Consider the following 18542-nt stretch of genomic DNA (forward strand, 5'->3'; position numbering starts at 1 on the left):
CCAAATTCGCACACTTTCTCGAATCCAAATAAAATACTCACTCTAATCGACGCTCTGTCCAGAATAATAATTTTTTTCTGATCGTTCCTTTCGGACCTTTATCGACAAACCGAAATGGCAAAAATTGTGTTGATAAAAAAAAGTTGTAGCTCATAAATACAACCAAACAGCGCCTGTGGTTTTTTCAGTTTTCATGTATTTGAAATTACCGGTTACATTGCAAGGAATGTAAAAGGAATGCACAATGAGCTAGAATTTAATACTAGTAAACAATTTTCCCCTAATTATCCCAACTAATTTTTTTTTCTCGTGAATTATTTATGTTTGAGGTTGATTTGGAATGAGGGATGACAGCCTAATACCATACCCAACAACACACACTAATAAAATAATTACCACACATGATCCTTAAAATGCTTTCGACAATATCCAAGCGACGTAAATCATTAAGCTCACCAACGAAAGAATTCATTGAATATTTATGATTCACTTTAGACTAGGAAATGAGTTTTGGAGAATATATAAGAAAAGGAGCAGACAAAGCATTATCAACCAGACAATCGCTTAGGCGACTAATGAAAAATATCGGGGACTGCCACCAAAAGGAGACTGTTGATGTCACAAATTCAAAACTTATGTACGGCGTAGAGATATGGGGAAAGACTACGCAAATAGAGGTCCAAGCAAAGCCACTCTTAGAGTATACAGTGAATACCAGCAGTATTAGACATTGCGGGAACCGACTCAGTAGATCTGCTAGTACTGGAGACAATTCCTAACTACGCGCTTCTTACCGTATGTCCAAAGCTGGATAGACAGAAATCAAAAGGAGGTGAACTATTATTCGACCCATCCACTGTTTGGACACGTTTTTTTTTGTAAAAAGCATCCATCAGAGGGTAGTTCAAGTGGTGTCTGCCGTGTGGGGATGTCTGTGGTTGGGTAAGTAACCTAACCCCAATAAGTTTTCATCTATCAGTTGATTTGAAAAAACATTTTTTGCATACCATGGATAATTCGATTCCTAAACGTTTTTACTCTTGTAATTACTCATAGAACTATGTCATTTAAAAAAAAAAGTTATATAACAAAAACGATGTTTCAATAATGTTATTAAAAAAGTTACAAAAAAGTAAATAGTTGGCTATGAATTTAGAGTAGACAAGTTGAGGAAGAGAGGGAGAGCCTGTAACTCCTAGAGAGCGCGTCCCCGGGTGGCGGATAGGGGAATGCTTCCCAGATATGGGTGGTAGGGCGGAAATCAAATACGCCCCGTGGACCAACAGGAAAAATCTGCAGCGTCTGACCCAGAGTGGGCGGCTGCAAACAGCGACGGTTCCCCAGGTTAGGGGCGGCTGAACCTACACTCACCAAGACGTCTGGCCAACGTGGTGTTTTATGGCTAAACCCCTCTCATATGAAGACATACCAAAAACAATGGCCCCCAGTGCCCAGCGGCTCGAACGACCCTGGCCAAGGTAGCGGTCAGACCAGTCGTAAAGCAGGGGGTGCTAAAAATCCCTGGGTAAAACAAGGCTGCCAACTTCACATTGCAACTTATAACGCTAGGTCAATTGGAAATGAGGAAAGGTTAACGGAACTACAGTACGAACTGGACAGAATAAACTGGGATATTTTGGGAATATCAGAAACAAGGAGAAGAGGTGAAGAATCCATTAGACTTAGATCAGGACATATCCTATTCTACAAAGGAAGAGAAGATAATAGTTTGGGTGGTGTGGGTTTTCTTATCAACAAACGAATCTCTCCAAATCTTCAAATACTTAAAGCCATATCAGATAGAGTAATATACATAACACTTAAGATTAACTCCAATATAACAATTAAAGTCGTTCAAATCTATGCCCCAACAAGTAGTCATGAGGACGAAGAGATCGAGGTGCTGTATGATGAAATCACACAGAGCCTAACAGAAAATAAGACAAGATACACGCTGATAATAGGAGACTTCAACGCAAGAATAGGAGAGCAGTGTAATAGCTCACAGTATGTTGGACAATTTGGACTGGGGAAACGAAATGAAAGAGGGACGATGCTTGCAAATTTCCTGGAAAAAGAACAACTATACATAATGAATACGTTTTTCAAAAAAAGACCTCACAAAAAATGGACCTGGGCCAGCCCGGATGGAATTGCAAAAAACGAAATAGACTACGTACTAACACCAAATAAACATATCGTCCAAGAAGTTGACGTTCTTAATTCCTTTAATACGGGCAGCGACCACAGATTAGTCCGGTGCAGGATCGTATTAAACACAAAATTGGAAAGAGCAAAAAAATTCAACAGCACGTAATACCGTATAGATCCTGATACAATAAGAGACAACAAGTCAATATATAGCAAAAGATTGACAGAACGACTAACAAAGGAAACAACATCATCACACGAGAGCTTGGACGAAACAAACAATAGACTGGTAAAAGAACTGAAAGAAACAACTACAAGTTTAGTATCATCAAAAACAAAAAGAATAGAAAAGTTTACAACACAAACCAAACAGCTACTGGAAAGAAGGAGAGAGCTCATTAAAGACAACAAAAGGAATACAGTAGAGTATGCCGAACTAAACAAAACAGCAAGGAAAATGGCCAAGCAGGACATACGAAAGTATCAAGAAAATCGAATAGAGGAGTTGATACAGCAAAACAGAGGTCTGAACATCTTTAAAAAAGAAAACGCACATAAAAAAGAAATGATCAAATTGAGAGACGGACAAGGTAACATAACAGAAGATCGAAGAGAGATACTCAAGGTAACAGAGAAGTTCTACATAGGTCTGTACGAGTCCAAAATAGACAATGAGGATGTTAGAAAAGCAAACAGTGACCATAAAAACAGGATATGTAACGTTGGCTCCGAGGATCTACCTGAGATTGAAGAGGAAGAAATTGTAAAAGCTTTAAATCAACTAAAAAACGGAAAGGCGGCAGGTGACGATAACATCATACCGGAAATGTTGAAGGAAGGTGGAAGCCTACTGATAAGAGAGCTTAAATCATTATTTAATACATGCCTAACCGAGGGAAGAATACCACAGGATTGGAACACCGCGATAGTCATACTGATATATAAGAAAGGTGATCCAAGCAACCTAGAAAACTATAGACCAATCAGCCTGCTATCACAGATCTACAAGCTTTTTATGAGAATAATAGCAAACCGCCTTGAATTCAAACTCGACGCATACCAACCCTATGAGCAGGCGGGCTTCAGAAAAGGCATGAGCACAATAGAACATCTCCATACCGTAAGGACACTGAACGAAAAAGTAACGGAATATAACATCCCATTATGGATCGCCTTCATAGATTTTAGAAAGGCCTTCGACACAGTTGAATTTTGGGCAATTATCAGGTCAATGAAAAATGCAAGAATAGACCAACGATATATTGACATTATACAGACACTAAATGACAACTCAAAAATGAAAGTAAGGCTATATGAAGACACTGAGGAAATCATAATTAAAAGAGGCGTTAGACAAGGAGACATTGTGTCACCCAAATTGTTTACACTGGTGCTAGAAGACGTTTTTAAGAGCCTACATTGGGAAGACAGAGGAATTGATATATCGGGAGAAAAACTAAGTAACCTAAGATTTGCCGATGACATTGCCATTTTTGCCCCAAACAGTGAAGAATTAGAATACATGCTTATAGAACTACAACAAGAAGCAAGAAAAGTAGGCCTAGAAATGAACATTTCTAAAACCAAATTCATGACAAACCAACGGATAAACAAAGAGAGTATAAATGTGCGAGGACAACAGATAAAGAAAGTGAACTCTTATATCTACCTAGGTCAAGAATTAACATTGGGTAAAACCAATCAAGAACTTGAAATTAACCACAGAATACATCTAGGATGGGCGGCCTACGGGAAGATGCGACACGTCTTCAACTCCAACCTACCCCTCAAACTAAAAACCAAGGTTTACATGGAATGCATTCTCCCAGTAACAACCCACGGATGTGAAACATATTAAATAATAATAATAATAAATTAAAGGTACATCAAAGATCAATAGAACGGAAAATGATAGGAATAACGCTTAAAGACCATAAAACCAATGAGTGGACAAGAAATAGAACCAAAATCGAGGACATAGTGAGGCGAATAGGTAGTCTTAAATGGAACTGGGCCGGACATGTTGCTCGAAATAACACCAACTGGAGCGGAAAAATAACAAGATGGAGACCTTGGGGGGAGAAAAGAAGCACCGGCAGACCACAACAAAGATGGTATGATGATATCAAGAGAACAGCCGGACTTAACTGGTACCAAGTGGCACAGAACAGGGAAAACTGGAAAAATATGAGAGAGGCCTATATCCAAAGGATAGAAAACGGCTAGAAGAGAGAGAGAGAGAGAGAGAGAGAGAGAAGTTGAGGAAGACAAGATAGCGGCCAGTACGATTCATCTAAAGACGATCAAGGCTGTAACTGAAGACCAAACATCTCATCAGAGCTATCCTTACCCACCTAATGCATCTTTATCATGGGGATGCACTGCCATAAGTCACCCTGCTTTCATAAGCTTCAAACGCATCTAAATGTCAACCAGAGATAAGCAGTGGACGCCTCTTGGTATATCAGGTACGTAGAGTTGTGCCAAAAGATGATAAGAAAATTCTGGAAACTATCAGAATATCAATAAGTGATTTTTAATTATAGAATTCAACTTAGGAAGTCGAGAAATTACACTAAAGAAGACTGCACTAGGCATCCAAGGCTTAGAAAATATATTTCTGCTTGACTGCAGATCTATAAGATCATTTTAACATCTTGAGTTTAACTCAGAACTGATCATTGGTTTCACAACAATACCTTTCGTTAAATGTTTCTCGTATCTCTTAAGGGATGTATCGAATTTAAGTGGGGACTCATTAGTTTCACAGTTAAGAGCTAGGGCTAGATCGAAAATAACCTAGACAGAGAGGTGGAGCTATATTATTCTCCGAGTTTAGAAGCTTCAAGTCTGATTTGGAGATAAAGATATTATAATATTCAACAATTTGCAGTTTTTTCTTATGATGTTTCCAAGTCGATAGTAGATTGTTAGATCCAAAATTTTGCAGTGATCCACAAAAATAAAGGTGATCGTTGTTAATAAACACACAGGAGTATTGTAATGAAATATTTACAGCGAATTAAATTAGAATAATAGCAGTTGAAATGGAAGTACCATGACAGAAAATCATTAGATCGTCTTCTTAAAAAGCATACTGGATGAGACGAAGGAGATCAAAGCAAAGATCCTTTTTAGCGAATATAAAAGAATGAGAAAGAATTTATCCTATACCAAATCACTTGGAAGATAATCTCCTTCCACTAGGAGAATATAGACGTCACAGTTCTAACAGAAAATTATCGGCAGAAAAACTATGCAAAACAATTGAGGTCTTATGTATTCAGAATTACATAGAAAGCACATGATCCTTAAGAAACTAATGGAATCACGCTACTTTGTAAACCTGACACAATTACAAAATGGCAATATTCTCAGAAAGCTGACATAACTTATGGAAGAATAGAAAAACGAAATGACATAGGAAAATACTTGCCGTAGATCCGTAATTTCAGCAAACAATAATTGCAGATTAATAATCGAAAACAATATTTTCGAAAATAATTATCATACCATGAGTATTCCAGAAATACCATTAGAACCATTTAAAACAAAGAAAACTATAAGCTTGGAACAGAGACTCATCGAAGAGATCAGTGATCTGAGAAAAGAAGCAGAAAAAATCACAACAACCACAGAACTCTATCCAGTAATTCATATAAGTCTTATTTCTTTGACAATCATCCTTCATCATCCATCAACTGTAATCGCTAACATAATTTTCACTTCATCATCATCATCATCTATCAGCCATCTTCCATCCACTGCTGGATATAGGCCTCCTCTAGTTTAAACCATCTATCTCTATCTTGAGCTGTATGTATCCAATTTCCTACAATTTTCTTTACATCGTCACTCCATCTTGTTGGCGGCCTGCCTCTACTTCTCTTATCCATTCTTGGCCTCCACTCCAATATTCTTTTCGTCCATCTATTATCCGTCATTCGGGCTACATGGCCTGCCCATTTCCATTTCTTTTGGGCTATAATTTCAATAATGTCCTTAACGTTTGTTCTTCTTCTTATGTTCTCATTTGTAATTCTATCCCTTCTCGTAATTCCCAATATTGCCCTTTCCATTTCTTTTGGGCTATAATTTCAATAATGTCCTTAACGTTTGTTCTTCTTCTTATGTTCTCATTTGTAATTCTATCCCTTCTCGTAATTCCCAACATTGCCCTTTCCATTGCCCGTTGCGCCACTCTCATCTTTCCTGCAGTTTGTCTCGTGAGGGTAAGCGTCTCTGCCCCATAGGACATCACAGGTATAACACACTGCTCATATACTTTTCTCTTTAGGCTTATTGGTAAGTCTGATTTCAAGGTACTACTCAACTTGCCAAAAGCTATCCATCCTAACTGTATTCGACGCTTTATCTCACACGTTTGGTTATCTCTTCCTATCCTCACTTCATGGCCTAGATATTTATAGTCATATACTTGCGCTATCTCACCTCCATCGATAATTATGTTATCATTTGTTACCAGATTTGTCATAAATTTGGTTTTGTCTAGATTTATTTCTAGGCCAACATTCATTGTGGTTCTTTTCAAATCCGTGGCCATCTGCCGAGCGTCTTGCATATTGTCGGTGATTATGACGATATCGTCTGCGAAACGCAGGTGGTTTAGATACTCACTTACAAAATCATAAATTATTATTTAGTCTTTTATTCTTTTTGGAGTTTGCTTTGGAGGTGTTTCAGTACTCCTAATATACTGTGTCTTGTGGATAAACGTTGAAATATACACGAGAAAAGAAACTTTCAAAATTAACAACATTTAAAGATATAAATCACGTTTCACGTTCTCAATACATAACCTCAAAATTTGAAACTTTGGAAAACGTGGATATTTTTTGGGAAAAACACTCCGATTTGTCATAAAAAGTTTTTTTTTGTTGATCAAGTAGAAATAGACATATTAGAACATTATATCCTGACTCCGATTTCCACTAACTCTGAAGAGGTTTTTCAATTGTTTATTCTGCATGAACAAAGAGAAACTTTCCCTGAAGTACTAAACATTTAATTCATAAGCCTGGAAAAGTTATTGAAGAATCGATTTTGAATTTAGGATTTTTGCTGAATTTTAAGCTTACGGATTAATGGAAATTACAGAAGTACCTAGTTTATATTCATCGAAAGAGATGTGAACTACCAAACGGTTAATAAAAGAGAAGTTGTAACTGAAGATATTCGAAAATATTTTATAAATAATATTAACATTTGTACCTTCTTTTAAATAACATCAACTAAAAACGGAAAGTAGAAATTATTGCAGTTATTCTGGTATTGCAACTGAAGTGAGCGTTTTGGATTAAAATAGAATAATAGAAAACAAAAACTATATTTTAAGTAATTGTTTTCATTTTTAGAAAGATTTCAAGTACCTAAAAGTAATGTCGCGAGATTGCGGATTCACTTACAAGCAAACAAACAAACAAGAAAGGCAACGAAAAGACTTTAAAATCACAGTATGAAGGCTAGAGGCAGTATTCATAATAATGGAATATGTCCATTACGATTTCAAATAAAAATTTTTACAAATTATAAAAACTGGAATCTGTTTTCCGAAAATACGGAACTCACTCAATACAAAATAACAGAAGATATCGATGAAACGGTTAATCGCTACAAAATATACAAGAACCCTGAAAATCTAACAAGTTTTAAGAACTTATGAACTAAGGCGAGGTAAACCCTAAAAAAGGAGAAGAGAATCATGGAAGGCATACGTACAAAATATAAATAGTTCAATTAATATCAGTACTATTTGGAAAAAAATTAGGCAAATATCCAGTTACAAATAATATCAGAAAATTGCTGCCTTAGAAGATGACGGACAAAGTATTAGTAATCCCAAATAAACAACTGATTTACTTGCTAGCGATTACGAGAAACAATCTAGTGATGCTGATCAGAAAGTTTTCTATAATGATCAAAACAGTTTTCATAACTTTCACATCAATAATATAGAGATGTGCATCAAGGAATCCCTCTTAAAGACTAAGTTGGACGAAGCCATTATATCCCTTAATGATTCTGGCCCAGGGCCAAACGATATACCTATTAGCTTCCAACAATATTTCTCAAAAACTGTTAAAGCTAGACTTATTTGTGAACTACAACGAAAGAAATTGATAAAACCAGAACATACTGATTTTAGAGAACACAAAAGCACAATCGACAACATTATAGATCTAGAAAGTGATAAATATGAGACTTTAGCAAACAATCAGAAATACATAGCTGTATTTTTTAACATAACCAAAGCCTTTGATACTCCATGGAGGTCTAACATAGTGAAAACCTTGAAAGAATGGAAACATAGATGGAAACATGCAGGCTTGCATTCACATTTTTCTGAATATCCCTCACTTCAAAACAAAACAACATGGAACACCGCAGGGTTCAGTAATCAGTCCAACTTCATTCCTGATTCATCATCATCATCATCATCATCATTCAGCCTTATCTCGTCCACTGCTGGACATAGGCCTCCTCCAAATGCTTCCAGTTTTCTCTGTTCTGAGCGGTTGTTACTCAATTTGTCCGTATACTTTTAATATCACCAGTCCATCTCGTAGGAGGTCTTCCTGGATTTCGCCTGTCTGTTTTTGGTCTCCAATCTAGAATTCTTTTTTTCCATCGGTTATCTTGTATCCTTGCAGCATGTCCTGCCCACCACCATTTTTGTCTCAGTATTTGGTCTGATATCTTTAACTCCAGATCGTCTGCGCAATTCGTCATTCCTTATCCCATCCCTCATAGTGATGCCGAGCATAGACCTTTCCATTTTACGCTGTTTAATTTGCAATATAACTATTTAAATACCTTGTATGCTTATGAAATAATAACGGAACATTGTAGAAACTTGCCATTTTTTGCAGAAACATCTAGAACACAGATTACCCAATAATAAAGAGACCCAACCACCGTATTTTATAGTTTCCTTTATATTAAGTTATGTATGGTACCGTCACAGGGCGCAAGGCTATGTAACCGTCATACTACCCCTCTTAAAACTATTTGTATTTAACGGACTATTTCGCTTGGTTCAGTATCCGGTCTAAAGTAACAAACTTCATCTTCACTTCAAATATTTTCCGTATATGAAAGACTAGGTCGTTGATGCATGTAATCATTGTGAAAAATCCAGATCGTCCCAATTATTTTGAAGCTCATATAATTATAAACAGAAGCCCTGTCTCCGGCTTGGAACGATCAACTGCTGATCTTTATGTCATACCGGCTTTTTATGCGATCACTCTCAATCCTTATCTATTTACGGACCTCAGTATAAATGAGCAACAATATTCGACGCAGTTCTTCAGCGTAATTGTCTGAATCAAGTTCCGACCCAAACGCGATATCAAATTCGGTAGTCTTATGAACAGCTTCTAGTATCAACGGTGTGTGTTAGTCTCAATCGTCTTGTTGACGAATTTTCCAAAATGGCTTTCTAAGGTTCTATCAAATTGTTCCACTATTATGTCCGTTTGAAGATGCAACGGAGTCGTCTTGATTTTCCTTTTTTCCAAAATCTAACAAATCTTCTGGAACACTGTTCTCGTCTCCTGATTTGAAAAGTGCGTTTACTGAAGCATAATATTTCGAATACGTTTCCTCGCTTGTGGAAAAGATACTTCCACGTCAATCTCGCTATCCGTTAATAGGTACGCTCGCATTATACATCATTATTTCTTCATTCCTTTCCGTTGTCTAGTTCTGGGTTCTTACTAAGCACTTGAGTCCTCTACGACAACAATTTGCTAGGTCCTCGTTAAATACGACCTAATAGGATCTTTCTCTCAATTTCTTCATTGTGTCATTCATTGTTTCACTATCTTCAATGTCTTCATCTTCAAATTGCTCAGCATTCCCGTGAAACCGGCATTTGCGCTTGTAGAGGCATTATAAGTCTTTAGTAGGAAAGGTCGTCCGTCCAAGTACTTACTGGAAGTATTATAGGGGGTCTTGATAATCGCCAAGAGTTCTCTTCTTGTCACGCAGTATTTATTCTCAACGTTTACATCGTTTTGCTGAAGTATACGATGATCCGTTCTTCACCGACTTAATTTGCGACAATAACCTGTTCTATCACACGCCACACGCATTTTTAAATTAATTATTCAATCAATCAATAAAATTTATTAATTTCAACCATATTTTATTATTATTATAAGCAATAAACACCATGGAGTGTATGAAATCCCCCGTTCAGTTTGTATATTGGCCAGACAAATCGACGTATTTCCGTCAGAGTCAAGGAACATTTGTTGTTTGTCACTAATTCCGACATTTCCTCCATCTATGCCCAACACTGTGTCCATACCGGACACATAATCGATTTCAATAGAACCAAAACCATCGCATCATTCCGCTCCTTCACGTCTAGGATTATTTGAGAAGCTATCGGAATAGAGAAGCGTCCAAATTGTCTTACCACAAGGGATGATAGCCGGAGATTTCCGACAACTTGGAAAAACCTTCTTCATCCACTTTGCTCCAATACCACTTCGACCAACAACAACATTTCGACTAGCCCACCAGTTAGCCCAAGACCATAAGTAAGTGTGTCAACAGAGTTCTTGATAGTAGGTATATTATTTTCTATTTTCTTAAACTTGATCAAATTATGATACAGGGGGTTGAGAAATAGGATTATCCCACAAGATATGGCATTTTTTGCAATAAAACAAATCTTGATTACAAATGAAACTCACCTATCTACAGTAAGGATGTGGGCGTCGCGTCTTCTTATCCAAGACACTGATTTGTTACCTAGCTGCTTAATTTTACAAGGGATGTAGGCATGGGTTCCTAGTTGGGTTGTTATATTTGTAGTTGTAGTTGGATCGAAATATGGACCCGTGTATAACCCTGTGAAACGTTTCACCGCGTAGGCTGCTTCACCTTCATGGAAGACTGTAAAAAAACAGTAAAATTAAAGTTGAACGTATTAAATTTCATTTATTAGTCAAAAAAAAAGATAACTAATAGGATTAACCACCATTGGGTTCATTTTACGAGAAAATTAAGCAAGTGTTTCCTATCTTTAGAGAAAATTAAAAAGAGTTAGCTGCGTATAGTTAAAAGTTATAATAAAACTGACTTTATGTTCATTACCAAGTTATTATCTTCAACGATTGATCTTTTGATAATGTGTCATTGAAAACTATTGATATTTCCAAATTTTCTACTTCTACAGACCTCTTTGAACTTTTTCAGGTCATTGAGGTTTCAATTTTCACCCTCCTTTTATCAATTTCCTTCAATAATCCTCTGCTACTCAATTTATTTCTTGTATTGCTCTTCATTTTCATCTATTTTCACCAGTTCTAGTTTTTTAGCCAATTACCGTCTCCGAATTATGGTTCTTATCTTTCATTGTTCCAACAACATCCTACCTAACTAGTATAAACAGAAGTGGACTAATCCTGTCTCTTTCTTCAACCTCCATATCCATCCTAAACTCTTTCATCCATTTGAACCCTCTCCGTTTAACGTTTTCAATATATCTTTTGCTATCAAATCAAATCAAAGGAGGCTTTTGCGGACATATCTGTTCCTAATGAGATTCCCACAAGAGAGGAGTTGCTCAGCCGAAAGATTCTGGGAGACACAACTGTTAAAACAAGCAAGTACCAACAGATTTGTTTATTTTTCGTTTATTATTTCTTGGTCCTTATGATTGCAGTTTAATCCCAGTTGAAGGAAAATATCTTGACGTACCGTAGACCACAATATGAAAAAATATGCATCCACTAGGAGATTTGGCGACAGAAAACGTTGAGGCCTCGGAAAACTACAAATGCTGAAGATAAACGGATTGTTTTAATCAATAAACGTGACCAACGATTCACGGACCCATAGATATCAACTCAAATAAATGAATCTATGAATCGGCCTTTGAGGACTTTTACAATGAAATGGAGATTGAGAGAAGCCGATTTCTTTTGAAGGGTGGTGGTGAATGAACCTCTTTTAAGACGTTAGAATAAAAGTGAGAGGTTGCAGTGAGTTTTAGAACATAAAAAATGAACGCATGTATGAATTTTTTGCTATGTTTTGGAGCAATGGTGACTGTAGATTGAAGGGATTTTGAAGAAAAGAAGGCTATATGAAATATTAACGGAAAATGTAGTACATTTTGGACAGCACCTGATACCAAGCTTTCCTCGAAGCTAAGCAAAGAATATTTGATAGAATTGAAATGGAAGAATGTACTGAAAGTAATGATTTGGCCGTCACAGTCGCCCGCCCTCAACTCGATTGAGTAGTTGTGAGACAAATTGAACGGGGAAGCCAGGAAACCACTTTACGTCTTTGGAATATCCTGAGAAACGAATGGAACCAAATAGACCAACGATTATCTCGCGGAATTGTTACAAAGAATGCTAAAATTGTGGACTGAAATGATTGCAAACGCAGCTTACAAACCTTTGAAGGCCAATAATAGTGCAGTCATTGAAGTGAAAAATATGATCATACCTCCGAATTTTTTTACTGTAAAACGATTTGTATGAAATTTTGGAATTAGGCTCATCTTACCCTTAACTTCAAAAATGAAAATGTAAGTGTAAACAACCCCTTAATAGAAAAATTGACATTGAGCCATTTTATCGCTAGAAAACGTATTTAATATCAAGGGGTGAAATTGTAAAGTATTTTCTAACACAATTACCTCATAATAAAATCATTTTCAACCCCTTGAAAATCTTACAACCCTTACAAACAACACCTAAATTGAAAAAATTACAAAAAATTACTTTGATATGACATAAAAAGATTTAAGTATTGAGTAAATAATATTTTATGTTCTCTATCTTAATTATCGAATTTTTAACTCCCTTTCGATCCTTAAAAACAACCCCTTGATAGAAATTTGTTTAAGAAAAATTCTTTTTTCAACCCTTGAAACTACCCCTAAATTAAAATAGTAAATATATACGATTATACATTTAAAAATATAATAATTTAATTATAAAGTAAGAAATCACCATTTATTGAATAAAATATAAACTTACAAGTTGTCTAAAGCTGTACCAGATTGAATTAGTAATACATTTTCAAAAATTTTGCAACAAAAATGCATAAAAAACCCATAATAATAATTTTCATTCAATTTTATAAAAAAAAAACAATATAAATACGATAATAATGTACGCATTGTTTTAAATAAAAACTTGATCGATGCACGTGCAAAGATCTTATTCCATCCACAATTATTACAAAAGGAATAGATAAAATAATAAATACTAAAATAAAACAAGTAATGCTAATAATACTACTTACACCCATAAATTTATTGCAATTTTAATTTTTTGAATTAAATTGTATGAATAGTATCATAAAATGTTGGTAGAATACAAACGAGTTTAAAATATTATTTATGTAGGGCAAAACTAATAAATATTTTTGTAAAAAATACCCCCAAAAAATGAACCGTTTTAAAAATTGTACTTAACATAATCTACCAGTTAATTTGGTGACAATTTGATCGATTTCATCAATCGATCAATCAAGGCAATAGTTTTGAATCCCTATTACAATGTATTTTTTTGAAAAATATGTGTCCTAAAGCAGCCAAACTGCTAGAATCTATCAAACTCTATAATAAAGTTAATTCCATACGGAATACCATTAATTTTAATTTTGGTGGTAATGACACTTATGAAACCCATTGATTTAAAAGAAAAAACCATTAGATGTTCCTCTTATTTGCAATATAGCTCACTCATTTCCCGTGCACAAGACTTTCAACAGTGCTCATTTCAAAGCTTATTTCAAGCACTACAAAACCCCATTTCATTAGAATGTATAAAATGTATCTGTTCACCCGTAGATTGCATTGAATACATCGATTAAATTTCAGAAAAAATAACAGCGGTTTTGATTTTTAATATCTCGGTTAATATTGCACTTAGATCACTTTATGAAAAACCAATTTGTTCAGTTTTTTATCTGCTACAATTTTCTCATCGTAAAATTTTCGTTAAAATGCATATTTTTGGAGATTTTCAATTTTCAAATACCAATAACGTGAAAAGTATTGAGTTTTTTGAGAAACTGTTTTTCTTAAAATTAGGTCTTTTATCGATATCCTAGGTTAAAAAAATTTACACCAACTAGAAGGGGTGGCAACCACCCCCAGGGTGGGTGCGGAGTTCAGATTATTTTCACTTTTGAAATTAAGCGTAAGATTTCAAAAATTTCATGCAAATCGGTTCACAGTAAAAAAATTGGGAGCAAAATCGCTTCAATGACTGCATTATAATGTCGATCTATATAAAAAATTTGTTAATAATGAAATTAATAAAAAGAGGAAATTGAATGGACCGCTTGGCATTTTAATAAAATCTCCAATATAATACCATAATAAATTGACTAATAATGTGAATAAATAACATTGTTAGAACGTTAGAAGCTGTTTAACCTTTTTCTAGAAAAGACATTTTAAATTTCATTCGAAACAGTTGAGATATATTTCAAGCTGCCACCGCGCCAGCCGTTGAGATCAATTATAGTTTTAATAGCTCAACGAGTAACTTCTGATTAAAATTGATCCGGCTTTGGGTTGAAAGGATAACGGCGGTGTTCTCTTTCCATTCGGTTATTCCAATTATTCGACCAGCTACTAAAAATACATTTATTCAAATATGGTCGGAATTTGGAATGAAAATATTAATTAAATTGTTATTTTCACAGTTCGCATAGCTTACAGATTGAGAGCCAGATTCTTCAATACATACGTTAAATTGATAGAATGTTAAAGGTATCAAAACAATTCGATAAAATGGTTTAAAATATTTTGATTTGTGAAGCACATAATACCGCACTAATATACTTTACGATATCAGTCGCTTGCGTAATATTAATGTTCATTGTAGACGTGGATGACTGGCATATCAACAGCCATCGAATACCTAACCTAATCTAACCGAAATTAACCTTACCTAACCTAACCTAACCTAATTTAACCTAACGTAATCTAACCTGTCCTAATAATGTATTTTAGGTGCCTTATGTAACATTTTTCAATCACAAAATTCAATTAATAGATTCAGAAGAGTTTTTTTTCGGTATTCTGTAACTAATCATCTTATAATAACGCAATATACAAGGTGTCCCACGACGAGTTAAAACTATCTCTATATGGCAAAATACTTATAGTAAAATCATGAAAATTTCTACGTTTGCGTTATCGGATACGATCTTTTTAACTAAAATATTTTAAAAGATGGTCGACTTCCGATTTTACCTGTTACTTTGTTATTTTAAATAGAACACCCTGTATATTAATACCTAAGAAGGAAATGAGGGGTTAGCGCACTTACTTAAAAGAAATTGTGACCACTACTTTTTTTATTTTTCTCGTTGATAGATTTTTTGGACTACAAATACTTGTTTTGAATCATTCTACCAATATTGGAACCAGCACAATTTTGGGGTTATATTCGAGCACATTGTCATTTACACACATTTTTCTCGATTTAAACATGATTGAAATAAACATTTTAACGAATAAACTCACAATAAAAACTTCGAGGATCGAATTTGGACTGAGGAAATAATAATTTATTTTGCGATTGGGAGGGAAAAATTTCAAAATTAAAAACTCTCAAAAACATAATCTTAGTGTCGTTTGAAAAGACATTTTTCGTTATAAATTTCCGCCGACAATTTATCCCCATATTCGATAATACGAATAATGAGTTTAAGAATTAAATATCGAATGAGAATGATCTTTTGCCGAACGTGCTCGTTTTATATTTAAAGTATCTCATTTTTTAAGTCCCAACCTTTTAACCGAGCAATTTCCGGATTTCGGAAAAGAATAACAGCTTACCCACATAATCGGCATTCAGCGCGAGGTATACAGTGAGACCCTCTGAAAAATTCGATGAAAGATTTATAATGCGCATTTTTATGAAAAAAATTCACGGCATGAACAAAGTAACAACCGCCCGGAAAATGTAGATTTATTCGAATACAGGACCTATTGAATTTGATTTAGTGCCCACATCAACCAAACTGGGAAGGCGGTCGGATGAACAAAACGCCCGGAGAATCTTTCAAACACAAATAAAATGCAGTTGGATATAAATAAAATAACACTATATTTCCGGAATCGTATAAGTTTTTAAAGTTGTAGTATACGTGACACAAGATCTTGAAAGGTGAAAAAGTTTAACAGGATTTTGAGTACAAGGAATGATAAAACTGAATAATGGAAAAATAGTTCTTGAATTTGAAATGGAAGGAACGGAACAAGGAAAGTTTATGTACATAGTATGTCCCAGAAAATTATATATACACCCCACAAAAATTATCGCATCACTGGTATTTTAGGATATTTTTAATACTTAATTTTATATTTTTGGGACAATCTGTATATGTATCAACTTAATAGATATTTCTGGTTTCTTATCATGGGCAAAAAAATATCAAAATTTCTTACAAATTTTTTTGGAAGCAAAAATGCTCGAGTAAATGATTTCTGTCTTGGAGAATGCATTGAGATCGAGAACTTTCTAAGCAAATTGTGTTAATTTAAATTTATTTTGTTAATAATGGATGTGCCTCGACGTTTAACAAGACATGTGACGAATGAAGAAGCCGCTAGAATCATCGTGCTCATACAGGATGGCCGCAGTCAAAGATACGTCGCCGGGGTAATTGGAGTTCAACAAAGCACCATATCCAGAGTTGTTATTCGCTACCAAGAAACAGGGCAGCTAACCAGAAAACCCGGACAAGGCCGCTGAAGGGTAACTTCGGTAGTAGATGATCGTTATTTGAGGTTAACAGCGTTAAGAATTACGCAACCACCGCTCGAAGGCTGCAAACAAATCTGTTGGCTGCTCGTAATGTCCGAATAAGCCTACAAACAGTTCGAAATAGGCTGAGAGAAGCAGGTATTCGAACCAGAGTGCCAGTTAGAGGTCCACGTCTTACCAGAGAACATCGAGTAGCAAGATTGGAATTTGCTCGAGAACACGTAAATTGGGATATTCAACATTGGTCCAATAATTTATTCACGGATGAATCAAGATTTTGTCTGTATTCATCAGATAGGCGTGCACCAGTATATAGGCGACGTGGTGAACACGATCAGGTTAATTTTTATCAAACTGAAAGCTTTGGTGGTGGCTTTATCATGTTTTGGGGAGGAATTTCTTGCGAGGGTCGCACGGAGTTAGTACCAGTGAATGATAGAAGACTAAAGGGACAGATACATAACCTGAATCCCATGTAGTACCCTATATGCCTCATATTGGTGACAACTCTGCGCTAATGCACGATAATGCTCGTCCACACGCTGCTAGAGTGGTTCGGCAGTCCTTAGAAGAGGTCGAGATACCCACCCTGAATTGGCCTGCACGTATCCCGGACCTCAACCCAATAGAGCATGTCTGGGACCATCTAAGATGGCAAATTCAGCAGCATCCGGCACCAATAAGAACATTACATGATCTTCAAAATGTTCTTTTTAACTTCTACTAGGAAAACATGCCGCTAGGATATGTCCAGGACCTGTTTAGAAGCCCTCCAAGACGAACGGAAGCTGTAATTAGAGCGAGTGGCGGCAACACACGCTATTAGGAATTCATTGGCTGGTTTTAGTTTAAGCACCGTTCATTTTTTTGTGTAGATGTTTTGTACAATTTTTTTGATATTTTCTATGTTTTGGTAAATCAAACTTTTTGTCCTCTGTAGATTAAACTGATATAAAATAAATGTTGCAAAAGGCGTATCTATTGGTGTTTTAATTCGTAATAATAATAAAATTCGAAAAACACGCAACACATTTAAAATATTCAAAAAATAATGAGTGATGCGATAATTTTTGTGGGGTGTATATAATCGAAACCCCTTTATCAACTTTAAGAAAAAACTTTAATTTTATAAAAAATTTTGCATAGCCAAAACCCAAAACGTAGCTCTCATTTATTATTTTTCCAGTCCTCTATAATGTATGTCAAGAAATATGAATTTTGTTTTATAGTAAAGTAACGATTGTTTTAAAAAGTTATTTGCGAAATAAAAAAAAATTGTTTATACAAATTTTTCAGTACGAAAAGAACAATTTTGAATTCGAATGTCTTTTAAAATCAATCCACTCAAATTAGATATTTTCCAGAGAAATTTTCTCCACAGGAACGAGACCAGTTAACTTACTTAACTATATTTTGGCTGACTGAAACCGAATTCGAGTTACCGCAGTCTCGAAAATGGGTGGTGTGCGTTGATATTGACATTTATATACTAAAAATCGCTGTTTTGTGAGAATACTATGCGTCACAGCGAAAACCTCAACCCAGACAAGTTTTAGATAATTAATTTTTCACCAATTTTACCATTGAAAATTTTCTCGCACGTTGTAT

General features: G+C 35.2%; 1 protein-coding gene across 3 annotated transcripts in view; it reads right to left on the reverse strand.

Moving 5' to 3' along the window:
• The window catches only part of LOC130892208 (hemicentin-2-like), a 250325-nt gene that overhangs the window by 34134 nt on the left and 197649 nt on the right, over positions 1 to 18542 (reverse strand). For all 3 annotated transcript variants that reach the window (XR_009059008.1, XM_057797442.1, XM_057797441.1), the window contains exon 4: positions 10878 to 11079. Coding sequence is in view for 2 of the 3 variants with exons in the window: in XM_057797442.1 (XP_057653425.1) it covers positions 10878 to 11079 (202 nt within the window). In the remaining variant the exon portion in view is untranslated. The remainder of the gene's footprint in view (positions 1 to 10877; positions 11080 to 18542) is intronic.

This window comes from Diorhabda carinulata, chromosome 4, assembly GCF_026250575.1.
Source record: "Diorhabda carinulata isolate Delta chromosome 4, icDioCari1.1, whole genome shotgun sequence".
NCBI classification, from domain to species: domain Eukaryota; kingdom Metazoa; phylum Arthropoda; class Insecta; order Coleoptera; family Chrysomelidae; genus Diorhabda; species Diorhabda carinulata.